The 15535-nt window shown below is 38.1% G+C and overlaps 2 protein-coding genes across 2 annotated transcripts; one reads left to right on the forward strand and one right to left on the reverse strand.

The window, feature by feature from the left end:
- Positions 1 to 434: 434 nt before the first annotated feature.
- Positions 435 to 10861, reverse strand: trpm5 (transient receptor potential cation channel, subfamily M, member 5). Its single transcript, XM_079450520.1, has 26 exons — positions 10777 to 10861; positions 7969 to 8036; positions 7714 to 7864; positions 7428 to 7608; positions 7187 to 7353; positions 6853 to 7030; positions 6691 to 6755; positions 6421 to 6606; positions 6251 to 6347; positions 5947 to 6065; positions 5480 to 5809; positions 5228 to 5365; positions 4783 to 4906; positions 4388 to 4533; positions 4203 to 4315; positions 4020 to 4115; positions 3692 to 3941; positions 3182 to 3300; positions 2968 to 3100; positions 2709 to 2883; positions 1987 to 2155; positions 1714 to 1892; positions 1438 to 1570; positions 1091 to 1163; positions 908 to 998; positions 435 to 783 (listed from the first exon to the last, which is right to left on the reverse strand). The coding sequence occupies exons 1-26, from the start codon at positions 10795 to 10797 to the stop codon at positions 674 to 676; spliced, it is 3612 nt and encodes a 1203-aa protein (XP_079306646.1). The 5' UTR covers positions 10798 to 10861; the 3' UTR covers positions 435 to 673.
- A 2384-nt stretch (positions 10862 to 13245) lies between these two features.
- cdkn1ca (cyclin dependent kinase inhibitor 1Ca) lies at positions 13246 to 14752 on the forward strand. Its single transcript, XM_079467908.1, has 3 exons — positions 13246 to 13837; positions 13943 to 14057; positions 14277 to 14752. The coding sequence occupies exons 1-2, from the start codon at positions 13306 to 13308 to the stop codon at positions 14053 to 14055; spliced, it is 645 nt and encodes a 214-aa protein (XP_079324034.1). The 5' UTR covers positions 13246 to 13305; the 3' UTR covers positions 14056 to 14057; positions 14277 to 14752.
- The last annotated feature ends 783 nt before the right edge of the window (positions 14753 to 15535 follow it).

The following is a 15535-nucleotide window of genomic DNA, read 5'->3' on the forward strand; positions in this document are numbered from 1 at the left end:
ATTTCTCTAGTGTCTTAAACCTTTGTATGACAAATCCATGTCTTGCCTGCTAAACATTTTAAGGGACAGTTTATCTAAATAGAAAGTAATGAAATTATGTTATCAAATGTTTTGACAATCGCAATACACTTGTTATTAAAGGGTTTTTGTTGTGTTTTTGTGTTTGTTCCGAATGTCAGATAGTCTGCACCTAATGGTGGAAAATCTAACTCCAAGCTGAACTCAAAAGTTGGCAGCCCTGGTAAAAGATCTTTGGGGTGAACTATCCCTTTAAATGGTGTACAAGGACTGTGTGGCATCCACTCACTTCCTCATTTGGTGCAGGCTAGCAATGATTTCTCAGTTTTATTGGTAGAGTACAAAAGTATTAATTAAAAGTCTAATCAATTTTTGTCTATTTCTATGGAAAAAAAGAAAACTATTTGCACATAATAAACATAAAATAATTTAATGCACTTCAAATAGTTTTTTTATTATTTTTTCTGCAGCAAAAAAATCATAGTGATTTATACTTTATCATAGTAATATAGTTACAAAAGAGGCATTAGAAAATAATGTATTCATTATTAAATGATGCACATGCAAAAAAGTGCAAAACGAGATCTCCAACATAACCCCAATGTGACAAGTAATGATCTCACAATCATTTTAAAACATTTACATATTAAGTAGATCACTGATCATGGTAAGGTAGTTTCTTGTCGGCACCATATCCCGAAGATCCTGAAGGCTGCTGTCGTCTGGCTTCCTGCTGTTGCTGGTTTCTGGAGTTGGCAATAGACTCTGTGAAAACACAGTTTTACCCTGAGTAAAAAACTAGTACGAAACTAAGACATAGCAGGAAAGAGAACAACAGAAAGGGAGAGACAAGACAGGACAAAGTATATAAAAGTGAACAAAGCCTTACTTGGGGCTTTAGGCACGTCTCGGTCACACTTTAGGGTACTTTTGTGGAAACACTCTGCAATCCAGGATAGCACCTCTCCACAATACCTTACCTACAGTTTAAATTCAGTAAAATCATACAGTGCTGACATTGTGCAGTTAAACCAATAAAAATATGAAATCAGTAGCTACTTCTTGACTTTACCTCAGTCTCTACTGTTGCCATGCGTTTTTCGTGCTCTTTAAACCCCCCAACCATAGTCAGCAAACTCTGCACCCTATGAAGTATCAAATAACAAGGATGTAAAATTATATTATTATACACATGCTCATAAAACTGAATATATCAGCTGGCTCACCTGTAGCACAAGTAGCATCTCAACGTATTACACAGTGTTTATTTACAACTTACAGCGCATATAACATTATAAGATTGTGTAGTACCCGAGGCTCGGAGATCAGCGAACCTACAAACTTTGTTCTGCTAATGCAGTGCTCTACCAGTAATCTTTTACCTACATTTGCAATGTGTTAACATCTTTTGTAACTCACTTAGAGGAAGTGCATTTCAGTCTTTCTGCACTGCTCTCCCTAAGCTCACACTCCTGTTTAGCCATGTAGTTCTCCTTCTGCACCGTCTCCCATGTCATTAGCTTCTGGTCCAAGCCAACTGGCAGTTCCCTCTCTACTCACAAAAAGGGGAACAAATATATCTGTCAACAGTTTCTTTTAATATTATCTGTGCTTGTCTTGTATGACCGTGTATTTTGTGTTTTGTTAGTAGACATGAAATGTGAATTGGCACAAAAACCATGAGGATTTACTTGCCCAAAAGATCTTGTTGGGATTCTGTCTTTTTGACAAAGCTCAAGAGAACCTGGGTGATGTGGCTGATGATGATGAAGGGCGGAGCCAGGGCAGGACGGCTGTGGTATTCTACGATCAGGTTATAGCGCTGAAACTTCCAGAAGATGTCTGCATTCTCCTGCACCACCTGGAAAGTGTAGCTGTGGAGAAGTGATATGAACTGTTACATTTCAGTTTGGATTTGTGAAAGTCATTTTTAGTTAAATGAACACATAAAAAGCAACATTATTGGACCTGAACATGGCAATTAGGAGATTCAGGAGGAGCACATTAGTGACCAGCAAGTAGATGACAAGCAGCAGAATGACCAGCCAGTTGGCATAGACATTCGGACAGGGTGGCAGAGTACCCATTACGATCTCATGCACATCATCAGTGCAGTTATCATCTGGCATTTTGGCCGCTGGGAGGATACAGAAAGAAAAACAGTAAAGTTTACACTTCAATAGCACCACCTAGAGGTAAATCTATTAAATAGCCAAACATTTAGAGACAGTTGAGTTCCCCCCAAAATACAAATTTCTATCATCATTTAGAGTTCAGTCACCCTAGAGTTGTTCCAAATTGGTATACATTTATTTGTTCTGATGACTACAGAGAAAGATATGGAAGAATGCTTGTAACCAAACAGTTCTTGGCCACCATTGACTACCACAGTAGGAATGACAATAGCAGTCAAAAGTTTCTGTTTGCTTCATCTTTTGCGTTCAACAGTATAAAATGTATAAAGCAATTTTTGCTACTTTGGTAGTGAGGGTGAGTAAATTATGACAGAATTTTAAATGATTCATTTTTAAATGAAGGTAAAATATCACTTTAAATAAATGAAATAACAGACTAACTATTAAACCAGCTTTGTATCCAAGTTCAACTAAAGCATTCACCAAACAAATGCTATTTAAAGAGCTTGCTTTCTGCAAACAGTGTATTACAATGCAAGAATATTGTCAGTGTACCATCTATTTCCTCCAGAGGAATCTGTCCAAATATATGCAGATACGGGCGGTAAAGTGCTCTGCGGAAAACCCAGTCGATGCGCGGGTCATTGGGGTGAAGGAGTGCCTGCGTCGTCACTCCATACGCGATCAGCCACACGCTCAGAAAGAAGAGGAAGAAGAAAACGTCCTTTATCTGTAAATCAACATTGAGGGGGTTAGAAGATGACTCTTCTTATAATAATTTATAACTTTGCCCAAGACAATTGCTCAGCATCACCATTCTTTCCACAATGATGATCTTGGGCCCAAGTTGCTTGTGGATGGCAAAAATGTGAATGAGCCTTAATGTGAAAACCATGAAGTCTAAAGCAAGAATTGTGCGGCCAGCCTCGTATGTTTCATGGGACATCCTTTAGACAAAATAAGGAGATTAACATTAGGTGCAATACTGTTATCGGAGCTACTTAAACAACAACATTATCTGGTCATACCTGCAGGTAACCCCCACTACGAAGAGACAGATGGCCACCATATCACACTTATTCCAGTTATCCTCCACATATAGCTTGAATTTCTTCAGAATACTCATGTCCTCGTCCGTGAAGAAACTCTGTGAATGAAAGATTGTTCATCAATTATGTGTTAAAATAAATTCTAACTCTGCACCACATGCATGTTTGATCTCTGACTTGACATCAAACAAAATCTTGACCTCTGTGGTCATTTGAATTTCTTGAGCTAATCTACCTCAAAGTACACCCCAAACTGAACCCACTGCAATTTACCTACAGAGCTGTCCGGTCTGTGGATGATGTAGTTTACAAGGCACTTAAATTCTTTGACACCTTTACAACTACATTGTGATAATATAAAACTGTATTGTAAATGACTCTTTCGCGCAATTTTCATCAAATGAGAGCAGCATCTTCTCCCAGGCTGTTACTCTCATAAACATCTCATAAAACTTAAATAACAATCAAATTAAAAGTTATTTATCCCACCTGTCTAAGTTCTTCCAGCACCAGGGTAAAAACCCAAAAATAGAGGAGGATCTCGGCTGCAGTCGGGCCTAGCGGTGGTGGTGGACGGAAGTCCAGAAGAAGCACGTAGCAAAATAAGAGAAGGAATGCAAAGTACATGATGACATTTCCCAGGAACACTGTGACTGGAGCGCACCAGAAATTGTTCCATTGTCGCAGCATATCATTAAAAAAGCTTCGAGCGGCAGGGTCTTTGCCACCTGCCATAGCACTGAGGAACAAGACGAAACAATTTTGATTATGTCTTCAAATTCAAATTGTATTTCTTATAAGAAGAAATTAAGCTTACGCTGGGTCATCTACGAGCAACAGGGCTTGCTCAGTTTCCAAACTATCCAGCTCGGCAAATGGCTCTCCTTCACCTTTGCTTTCTACAGCTTCCGCCCTGTGACACACACAATCACACAAATATAAAACAATTTAATCTTCTATTTAGTGACACACATGGAATTGATAATGAGAAGAGCCTCACTTGAATTTGATGAGATTGGTATACATGAGGGGAGGGATGAAGAACGTCAGCACGAGTCTAGCGATGGAAGTGTCGGTTCTCATTGCTCCCCACCAGACTTTGGTCAGTAGGGCCTGTCAGGCATCCTCATTTAATATCACGCAACAATAAAGGTGTATGCTAATGCAGAAGAAATTAGCTCTTACCTGGACTCCATCATGTGCGACGAAACATTTGGCATCTGCTTCCGTGGCGAGATTTAGGATTGTTAATTTGTTCCAACAGCGTGTGTTGCGCACCAGCAGAGTGAAGGCTCTTTCTTCGCTGTTTGAGAAACACTCACTAAACAGATCTGATACAAAATAAACATTAGTTTAGCACTTATAGTAACCTATATGAACTCATAAAAATGTTCTTCGGGTTTTCACATTACCATTAGTGCATTTGACACATGCTTTTACACATTCAATGCATACATTTTATGAGATGGCATTTACCAGCGTCATGCTCAGCCAGCTGCACATTTATCAAACACCACAGCAGATGTTTTGTATTGTAAATTATATAGAGATGTTCCGAATCATAATTGTTTAATTCTCACCTATGGCGAACTGCTCGTACTTGGCGTTCTTCATACTGCGAGCAGACTCTGCCTCGGTAGCCAGATGAGCCATTTCCTTCATAATTTTACTGCCCACCAAAGCAGCAGGCACTGCCTCTGGGCCCTGATACACATAATAAAGAACTGCATAAGTACCAGACATAAATTAGAAATAAACAAGAGCACCTGTAGTAGTTTTTATTATTATGCATGCAGAGATAGTCCTACTCGGCTTTTGTTGGTTATGCAAATTGCAACAACATACGTAGGAGACTTAAAATATAAGACATTTGTTCATTGTAAACTCTGCTAATGTGGTCATTATGATACTGTACTGCAGCCAATTGGTAACCATTGGGACACTAGCTTCCCGATAAGAAAGAAGATCAATGTAAATCATCTTCTGTGTAAAGTTTACATCACACAAATTGTCTTGTTGTCTCACCATGGCCCAGAAGTAGTTTGCCATTTCCTGTCTATTCTGCAGGATAGCCCAAAGAAAGAGATCTCTCCAAGGGTACTCACAACGTCGGTCCAAGTCTTGGAGGTCTTTTTGGCCATGTCTTCCTTTCCCTGTCCCCGCCTTAACAGATAAGCATAAAACAGCAGAATTATAGCATGGTGAGTGTTGTATAAGTGGTTGTGTACGTTTTGTATAAGTTGTATAAGTGTTGTACAGAGTCCTAAAAAGTCTTACCACTGGAAGTTTTAGGTAGAAACCCTTACAGGTGTCATGTAGAAAATCTTTGAGCAATTTGGAGACCTCATAGAAAGTAAACAGAGGCCTGCGGTCTCCAGGTTCAGTGCAGGGATGTCCAGATGTCCGCGTGCTGGCTAAATTAACCTGATGTTTTTTCAGGAGCAGGGTGTGAAGCAGGTTCTTCTCGGACACAGAGCAGTAGAGCTCCTGAAGACGTCCATAAGTCAGAAACTTAGTCATGTTTACTCCATTATCCACAAACAGACGCACAAAGTCAGGCTTATCATTCATCAAGGCCTCCATCATCACGTCCTCCAGGTCTTGTGCCTAAGAAAGAATGAGGGGAAACAAGATAAAACATTCGTTTAAAGTGATCTACAATAGTTGAACACATACCATTTGTAAAACAATAAAAAGAGGGCCAGAAAACAGCAGCAGACTTTAAAGGTGAGTACAATTCTTACACTCCATTCAATGTCTCCGTTAAAGATCTCACTCTTAGCGATGTCCACCCTATTCCAGGCCACAGCCAGTTTCAGCTCATCCAGAAAGTCCTGTGCTTCTAAACTCTGACTTTTACAAGCTGATTCCAGACATAACACAAGAACAGCAATAAACACACAGACAACGTTTTACAGAAATCTACACCTTTAAAAAGCATTAAAATGGGAGAGAAATGCACCTAGTTGTTTTTAAATAGCTTCAAAAAGTGTCATTAAAAGTATATTCTCTTACTTAAATTGTTGGTTTAACATCACAATTACTTACCCTTAACCAGAGCTTTGAGAATGACTGTGTCGAGCTCCGAGTTCTGCTCTGGGTCATGCACTGTCAATAAGTGACCATTGTCCAAAATTCTCTGGATCTAATGGGCAAAATGTGCAATGTTTTAGGAAACTGTTTAATTATTTAAAATATTGTAAATAGTTGTTCATTACCAGTTTGACCCAGAAAGGGATTTCAATGTTGTGTAGGCCAGTGGGGAAGGTATTAAGCAACAGCTCCTGGACCACATCGGCATCCCAGCATCCTCTGTCCATCAGAGTCACTAATATGTCTGCAACGCCTCCCGAGCCAGCCAAAACCAGCCATGGTGTAGAATTCTGAATGGTCTTGTACATTCCCTGAAAAAAGGGCATAAATGTACATATAACCCAACAGCCTCAACTCATAAGATATATAGTTAGAATAAAATTAAGTGAGGATACCTGTAATATCCTTGGCTCCCCATTTACAAGAAGACACAACACTGGTATTTCTATGCTGCCTGTACCTGTTACAACACAGAATTAATTTGAAAACATCCCAAACCATGAAAAGATCAAAATTAGCTCAATAGAAACACGATTTTAGGGAACATCTAAGCGTACCTCCGTATCCTGTGCGCTGCTCAGAGATGTGTTTGAGCATCTTGACTCTCATTTCTCCAGTGGCCCCAGGTCTCTGGGGATCCTCATCCACCAGGATGAAATGAGAATGATTGCAATCTAAGGAGTACTCTGTACCATGAGGGAGATCCTCAGATGGGTATGCTGCCGGATGATCAGGCTAAACAAAAACAACATTTAAAATAATGCCTGTTAAATGCATAACTTTATGCTTGCTCTATCTTGATAACAAGGCACATGATGCATTCAAGTCATATCAATGCTTATATTTTTTAAGAAGACTGGAATTAGTTAATAGGAAGCAGACAGTCGTCACCTTTGCATTAAGCAGCAGTTCTCTGTTCTGAATCATATTCCATGGAGCAACCCCAATTGCCACCACTCGTATCTTAGGGGAAGTGCTGGCAAGAGAGTGGTCTCTTACAGCCTGAGCCAGGTTCTTAGTGATGCCAAAACGCAAACCGTTGGTAATAATCCATGCCCCTATGTAGGTCAAGGGTCAGATGTCAAAATAAGATTGTTTTTCATTTTGTATTTGAGAGGAGTACATTTTATACCTGTGCTCTGAGCAGCCTTTACTAGGCCTTTTCTAACCGTGTCCCTCAGCCAGGGTTTCATCTGAGCCACCTCATCACCTCCCACTAGTCCCACCACCAGGTGCGGCGGGGCGAGACCCCACTTCTTGGTCATAATCTGGTAGATTTCGGCTGGATCTGTTGTGCCGGTGACCCTGACGAACTGAACTGACAAATAAACTCTGTGTATAATGTGCACAGTCTCTCATCAAGAACGTCTTGAGTTTTAAGTTATGATTTTGCAAATATCTGTCTTCATATACAGTACCTTGCCTCTAGTCCGAAAGGAACCGGTGAAGTCAATATCTCCGATCCGCCCATCTGTCCAATGGGGTTTTTCAAACCTCTCATTGCCCTTCTCACCCATTTGAACAACAGACTGTGTAATTGGGGTGTAACAACGACATCCTCCGAGGAAACTATACATGTACAATGGCACAGGTCTCAGTTCCAACGTAAAGCAGATCTTCAACCATCAACAGAAAATGGCACAATTATTTAGTGGTGATGTAACCAGCCTCACCCGTGTTCTTGGGACTCATTCAACAATTCTCCACATTGCACACACCTCCTGCCCTGCCGTAACACCCCCTGAGAACAGAGTTAAATTAATTTATGCCTAATTTAAATATATATGCATCACACTCATATTCACCGTATGACTGCATACAGCAATTGTAGCTATAAATTGTTTTTTTCTATCCTTCAAATGATTGGAAATGTTTATGTAAAGCAGTAGCCATTTTCATTTTCATTCTTAACACACATGCAAACATCCCCTCCCTCCTAGGTAATAGAGAAACATGTGCATTTACCAGCCTGAGGTGAACGAGAGATGAATGAGAAAGAAAGCAAGAAATATTACAGAATAAAAGAAGGCGGCATACAGACTCAACTCAACTGGATACATATCAAACTGCACGTGTTTGAATATGGAAATATGAGTTAACCTAATAAAACACTTGTAAAATGTTTAACAAGCATTCAAAAAAACAAATAGCAGGCAAAGTTGATTTTCCACACAATATGTAATCGACTTCTATTGCTTATTTGCATTTTGGCCATCAGTCATACTAGATCAGTTTCCCTAATGTGGTCAAAAGGGCACGGACACAAAGAGTGAAAGGTACACTCTGAAACAGAAGCATAATGCAACGAAAACATTTCAGGCAATTCACAACTTCTATTGATTAAATCACATGTGAATGAGCTAATGATGTTTATCCTAATGCTATCAGATTCGTCATTGAAGGATGCTTAATAACTGATGTCTATCAACAAGCTTAACATGCTTGAATTATTTTCTTTGTCCTACCTACAGTTTCCTATTGGCTGCCATTTATTTGGGTTTTCTGCCAAGGAACAAAAAACTTCAAGAGACAAAGTCTGCTTTTGATCCAATAAGCAAGCAGTTCATCCTAATAAGCATTCATTGAGAGCACTTCTGTTGATGAAAATGTTGAAATTAATTAAATTCATGACACCACAATCCTGTTTAAAGCTATAACAAAGAAAGCTGTTAAAAAAGTATGTGAGAATGGTGATACTACATTCAACCATAAACAAGTTTTATATGCAATAAAATGTGGCTTAACAGACAATTGATTTTTGGAAGGAGGCATTTGTCAGCAGTTGACTATTGAACATTACCACAGATTTTTATGCAAAGGGTTCATAGGTGTGTGTGTGTGTGGTGAAGTGCCGGCCGTGATTTGACTAGAGGATAGGATGGGATGTTCGAGACAGGAAAATGCCATAGACAACGCAGCACGCAACCACGATCATTTGCATTAAAGGTCTCACAGAAAAATGACAATAGGTCTATCATATAAAACATACCTTCTAAACAGCACCAACAGTCAAGAAAATATGCATGTTCCTATAGTAATTATATCATTGAATGATTTATGTACTAGTATATGTAATAAAATATAATCATTTAAAAAAATACATATTTTTAAAAGAACATTACTTTGCAGGTGAGAACATACAATGTCAGCCTAAAAACTATAGCTACCTATAGTGACTCTTTTTGCCCAAATCAATTAAATTAAAAGGCAGTAATACTATACTGCATTTTAGTGGAATCCAAGATTTGGAAATACATCATCAAATATTTGTATTATCTTTACAGAATTGAAGTCATTATACGTGTCTAATAGTCTTATAGAACAATTTTTTTACTGTGACTTCTTTCTCACCAATGTGATACGATTTTCAGGCATTTTTTACAGAGAATTTACAAAATGGTCTTAAACTGGCTGTAATGTTTTGTGCTAAAATGATTCACTTACCATTGGAGTGTCGTAAAGCCCTGGCATATCAGAATTTTGTGTCGAGATCCTCTAAGCCTATTTTAGGCCGCCACAAGCTTGGGCAGCTCTAGAGTGTCACCAGGAAGTCAATCAGGAGTTTATTCTGACAAAACCACTCCCTAACTGACCGCTGCTACATAAACTGAACCATTTACCTGCCATATCATATGTCTGCACTTTCTCTTGATCTCCCGCATGTACTAGTCATTCCTTTGTGATGGAGATAGAAGATGTAAATTAAATTATCTTCAAATGTTAGGATGTTCCTTACTTACCAAGGTTAGAAGTAGCAAGAACGTGCTTTATTGCTTCACAACATAATGTTACAGTTGGTTGTTTATAAATGCTCTGCCTCAAACTAATTTTAAACATTGAGTTGATAGTGTGTTAGAAAAGTCTTTAAAAATTCTCAGGTTTTCAAAAACTGGAATGGATGAGACAGTACCTAGCCTTACGCATGAAACAAACAGACCGGAAATACTGTATAAACAAACAAACAAATTGTGGCAACGGCCCAATGGGCCACTAGATGTCAGCAACTCAAAGAAAATGTGGCCCTAGGGCGGATACGTGTGTTGTGGAGCGCTGTTGGGGAGGTCGTTGGTCAAATGAATGTCGGGCAGCGTGTAAACAACATATAAAACCCATAATATGGCCCTACTGGCTTTTGTAGCAATACGAGGAGGAAGGAAGGCGCTTGGAAGGTATTCTATGATCCGGTTTTTTCAGAGCTACCATTAATGAACTTCAGCAATTCAGCAAAGCCTAGAAAGCATTTTAAAGATGCAGTATTCTAATGTTATTAAGCTAATACACTCCAATAAAGTAAGAAACATGATAATTCTTAATGTTTTATTGTTGATCAAATTGCTAAATATGGAGGTCAGCATAGAGCTGAAATGCAAGGATATAGGCTGCAACAGCAGTTACACCTGTGGCATGGATACGGGTCTGATAAGTAAAATGACCATGAACCTATCCGTTGCTTTAATGAAACACTGTCAAGGTGAACTTACCAGGAATGAATGATGATACATTTCCGTAATGTTGTTGTTTTGGTGGGGGGAGTACCAAGGCGGGCCGAGAATTGAGCCCTCCTCCTTGCGCAGCTTTCGAAATCACAGCGGGTGATTTTGTGAGTGAGCTTAACGTCATTTTTGCGTCTCAACCTACTAGAGCTTCGTGCGCCGTTGGTCGACACGAAAACTAATGCATCAACATTAAGATTAAAAACTTATTTACCAATGGTTTTCCCCATAGCGATAGCTCAAATGTCGATATTTGATAGTTACATTTACATTTAGTAGACGCTTTTATCCAAAGCGACTTACGAAGAGTTCGGTGGAACAATAAGCGGTATAATAAAGGTCGATAGTTTGAATTCCCATGTGAGAATTCCCAATTTATTTAGAAAAAGAGAAACTTACAAACATTTTTCTTAGGTCAAAGTGAGACTCTCAGGATGGTCAATTTAAAATAGGCTACAAAAACATTTTAAAAATATGATATTTTAGAATTAATAGACTTTTAATAGACTAATTTTTTAAAAGTAGCTACCATCACTTCATGCTTCGTTCGTGTGAATTTAAATGAGCAAAGTAGCCTATGTCGTCTCTCAGAAGCTGACACTTTTTGTCACATCTATAACAAATCGTTGCCTTAGAATTATAAGGTTCTGTCTGACATTTTGGTCAAAAGTTTGTTATTCACGTATTAAATTATGCCATGTTTGTTTTTTAAATGTATGCATTTAGGGACTTTTTTTAAGAATACAAAAAATCGAATTATAATTTGGTTCAATAAGGTTCTATCTGCAAGAGCTAATCATAACTTTGAATGCAAGAGGACCAATCAGGATCAGCTTTCTTTGTCATGTGACCTGACTCCTCAGTGACGGAAATATCGGCGGTGGCTAGACTGGATACAGCTACGGCCGGAAGTGGTGCAAAATCTCGCCATATAGTACAATACATTACATTAGCTAACACCTACACCTACCCTAAATCTAACCTTACAATAATAAAAAAACATGATCGACGGTTTTCAGCGTGACAAAAATGATGCGGTATTGAAGTGCGCATGCCCAGTGGAGGTAGCTGTATCTTATCTAGTCAAAACCGGGAATATCTGAGGAAACAGTGCAACACAAACAATGTTAAAAAGAAACCTCAAGGTTGACTATTTTATGGATACACTCTTGTTAACGAGATTTTTAACAGTATTTTTGTTTTGTTTAGTTTTTGTTGGAATTTTTTTTATTTATTTATAGACAACACTAGCCAGCATCCCCATAGCATACCTGAGTTTACATAGAATCTCCTAATGCAGTAAATGCCAAATAGTCAATAACGTTAAGAGTCTTGATTAGAACAATAAACATTATTATGTTTTTTTCAGCCATATTCCCAAAAGTAATTTGATCAGACTCACCTTCTTTGGATAAAACAATTAGCACGGCCTTTAATGCTTAACTTGAACAAGAAAAAAACATCCTAAAATATGAAATAAGTGTCATAAAAACAATGTAAATGCACATTTTACACATTATTATACACGTATTTGATGTTTTAACACAAGTTATAATTAAATTGTTTGTCATGCTTGAAATATATTGCTTTAATGAAGGTTTTGCAGATAGTGATTTTGCAGAAGGTTCCATCTGCGTTTGACCTGTTCCAAAAAAACGTTGATATTGTACATTTGGAATACATTTAGGGTCTCTCTCTTTTTCAATTATAAAAGCGATTTGTTCCTCATATCACAAAACCAAACTAAATTTCTCAAGACTACTCAGACGGCAGATAGAACATAATTCCAAGGCGTCGAAATGTTTATCTACTTTTTAATAGAAAACTCAGACTCTGATATTTTTCTGATGTCTGGGCGGTATCAATGGGGGTTTAGAAAAATATAAACAGATGGTTCAATTTTGGTCCCATCTATTGGTAGGCTATTCAAAAATGTGAAGCTATGCCTGTATGTCATATTTGAAAATGTCACATCAGTAATGCTGGAATTTAAATGATTACAGTATTGTATTAATATTTATATATTAACTTGTATTTAAATGTGACATTCTACAATTTATAAACACACCCAACATATTACATTTATTTGAACTATAGTTACTGTCGCGCAAAACTTTTAATTTTGTATTAAAACAAATATTGCATTAATTTTATACTAAAGAAGTCTCTAAATATGTGTCATTATAAACTGGCAAAAATTTACCCTACAAAGAAAGAGATTAAATATTTGAACTGAATTTGTTTTATTTTAATATTATTTTATATATAATGTAGTAGCACCAACCCCCCCCCCCCACTCCCTTTTCAGGCTGTAGTGTTATAAATGAGGGGGAGGTGACTTTGCTGATAGTGGTAGGGGGATTTATTACACAGGGCGTGGTGTCCGTCTAGCCAATCGGAGGCCTTTGCTCTGGAAAACGCTGGACTTTAACGACCGGCACAGATATAAACAGACTACAAACAACAAGACCCAAACGAACGTCGGCTCAGGTCTCAAGATTTTGCGTTTTAGGCATCATGGCAAACGTGGACATATCAAATAACCTGGAGCGTCATATTGCACGGAGGACATTTCCTCATCTTGCCCGCACAAGGGCTTGTCGTAATCTTTTCGGACCCGTAGATCATGAGGAACTGCATTGTGAAATGAAACGCAAACTCCAAGAGATCTCTGAGCAAGACCAAAGCCGGTGGAATTTTAACTTTGAGAGCAACTCTCCATTACCTGGAGATTACGAATGGGAGGAAATTTCAGAGGACAGTTTACCATGTTTCTACAAAAATAAAGTGCAGAATAAGATTGAGCGCGCTGCGGTGTCTGTCAACGCAAACGAAGATGCGTCCGCCACCGTTGACTGTGGATTTCACGGGTTATCCAGGAGTCCTGTTCAAGAACCTGCGGATGTCCCGAGTAAATCCAGCGATCTGAATCAAGAAAACCTCTCTGGTGCGATCAACTCGAGACATGCTCGCTCTTCAGTCGTCAGAAATAGACGAAAGAGGACATTAATCCAAGAGTCTACCAGAAACAGCACGCCGCAAATTACAGGTAAATGTCTTAAAGTGACAAATAAAAACAATTGAACGTGTTTCTGTTATTATAATGTAAACAGCATATAAGAATGTCTTATGAAATCCTATGATTTTTCACCAGATTTCTTCCCGAAAAGAAAGCGGATCATTGAATCCAAGTTGGATGAACGTACCTCCCTTCAAGCCATCACATCCTCCAGCCTCGAAGTGACGCCACGTAAAACAATAAGATAATGGTACGTATTAATTCCGTATCTTTGAATGACTAGTGTTCGTGTTATTTTACTCCCTTATTGATGCCCATTTACTCATTCAAAATACATGCCATTAATGGGCTAATTTACAAAGGTAATTTACGTGCCAACTCAGTCTCGAAAGAGTTCAATTCTCCGTTTTATGTGAAATGGTTGTTTCTATTTAGTGTGTTAATTTTGGTAATTTGCTTTGCTTTACAGATTTTTGCACTATACAGAAAATGCAGCAGTCCACTTGGTTTTATCTGCGGAGCGGATAAAAGAAACAAGGGGACGAGACCTTTCTGAAATCAGATATACATGTAGCAATAATGGCTCCTCCAACATAGACTTTGTTCCAGTACAATGTCTAAACGGTGCAATTTTTAAGTTGTTGTTTTGTTTAAACTGTTTAGAGGGCTAGGCCACACTGCTCTAAATAGACTAGAAAAAGCATTTTTCTTTTTTAAATATACTAATTTATTTTATTTATGTTTCAAGATAGTTCATTACTTTTTATTATTTACAGCTATCGTTATTGTTTTTATTATTTGTGCCCATATGTTTTATTTGTGTGCTTTATTTAAGGGTTGTTTGCAACATTGTGTAAAGAATTTTTGAGCCGTGTGTTTTAAAATATTTTCTGTAGCCCACGTTGTATCTTTGAATCAAAATGTAAATTAAATTATATTTTTGCTAACTTGGTATTCGTGTCTTTGTTTATAAAAGTAATTTGCAAGTATATGCAGAACGGAGAAAATAGAGGTTGTGGGTAAACTGCAGAAAAGATGTTTGCCCTACTCTTTTCAAGCGTCAACATTTTCTCTTTGGGAAAAAATAGGAAAGTTTGGACTCTAAATAGGATGGACTCAGCTGTTCCGCCCTTAGTGTTTGTGGGGAGGGATATGCGGGCAGCTGCGTGCTATAGGGAGGATTTAAATGCCATTTTCTTTCCATAATGAAGGAGGCAGGTGCCCTTGGAACCCCGCTTTGTCCACATAAGACCTTCATTTTCAGCACCCTCTCAGCTATCCCGTTAATGAAACACTTACCAAGACTTGAACAAAATGGGCTTCTTTTATTTACACGCCAACCACCTGCCTCCCCTCCCCCTACCTACACACTATCTGTGAATAACATTTACCATAGATACCACCACACGCCAAATCTTTAATGTCATTGAGCTTGGAGAAAAGATAATAAAAAAGAACAAAGATATAGAAAAATTAAAAGTGACCAAAACGAAATCTATTCGTTAGGAAAAATTGGTGTTATGGCAGCTTTCATATATGTAAAATTAGAAAACTTTGTTTTTTTAGAAAGAAGAGAAATGATAGGGTAAATTATTCCGACAAAATGTCGTTTTATTTGACATTTTGTGAATATTTAACTTTTATCTGTTTCCATATGTGTCTCTTAAATTGTATCAACGTCTTGCATTGTGTCTCAAATTACATTACGACAATAAAGCATATTTTAAA

Source organism: Barbatula barbatula, assembly GCF_947034865.1.
Source record: "Barbatula barbatula genome assembly, chromosome: 1".
NCBI classification, from domain to species: Eukaryota; Metazoa; Chordata; class Actinopteri; order Cypriniformes; family Nemacheilidae; genus Barbatula; species Barbatula barbatula.

Coding starts and splice junctions, on each gene's coding strand:
- trpm5 (XM_079450520.1), bottom strand. CDS start 10,797: ATGTATCATCATTCATTCCTG. Junction 5,366..5,479: donor TCTACCTAAAACTTCCAGTG/GTAAGACTTTTT, acceptor TTATCTGTTAAG/GCGGGGACAGGGAAAGGAAG. Junction 999..1,090: donor TGGCAACAGTAGAGACTGAG/GTAAAGTCAAGA, acceptor TTTAAACTGTAG/GTAAGGTATTGTGGAGAGGT.
- cdkn1ca (XM_079467908.1), top strand. CDS start 13,306: ATGGCAAACGTGGACATATCAAATAACCTGGAGCGTCATATTGCACGG. Junction 13,838..13,942: donor CAGCACGCCGCAAATTACAG/GTAAATGTCTTA, acceptor ATTTTTCACCAG/ATTTCTTCCCGAAAAGAAAG.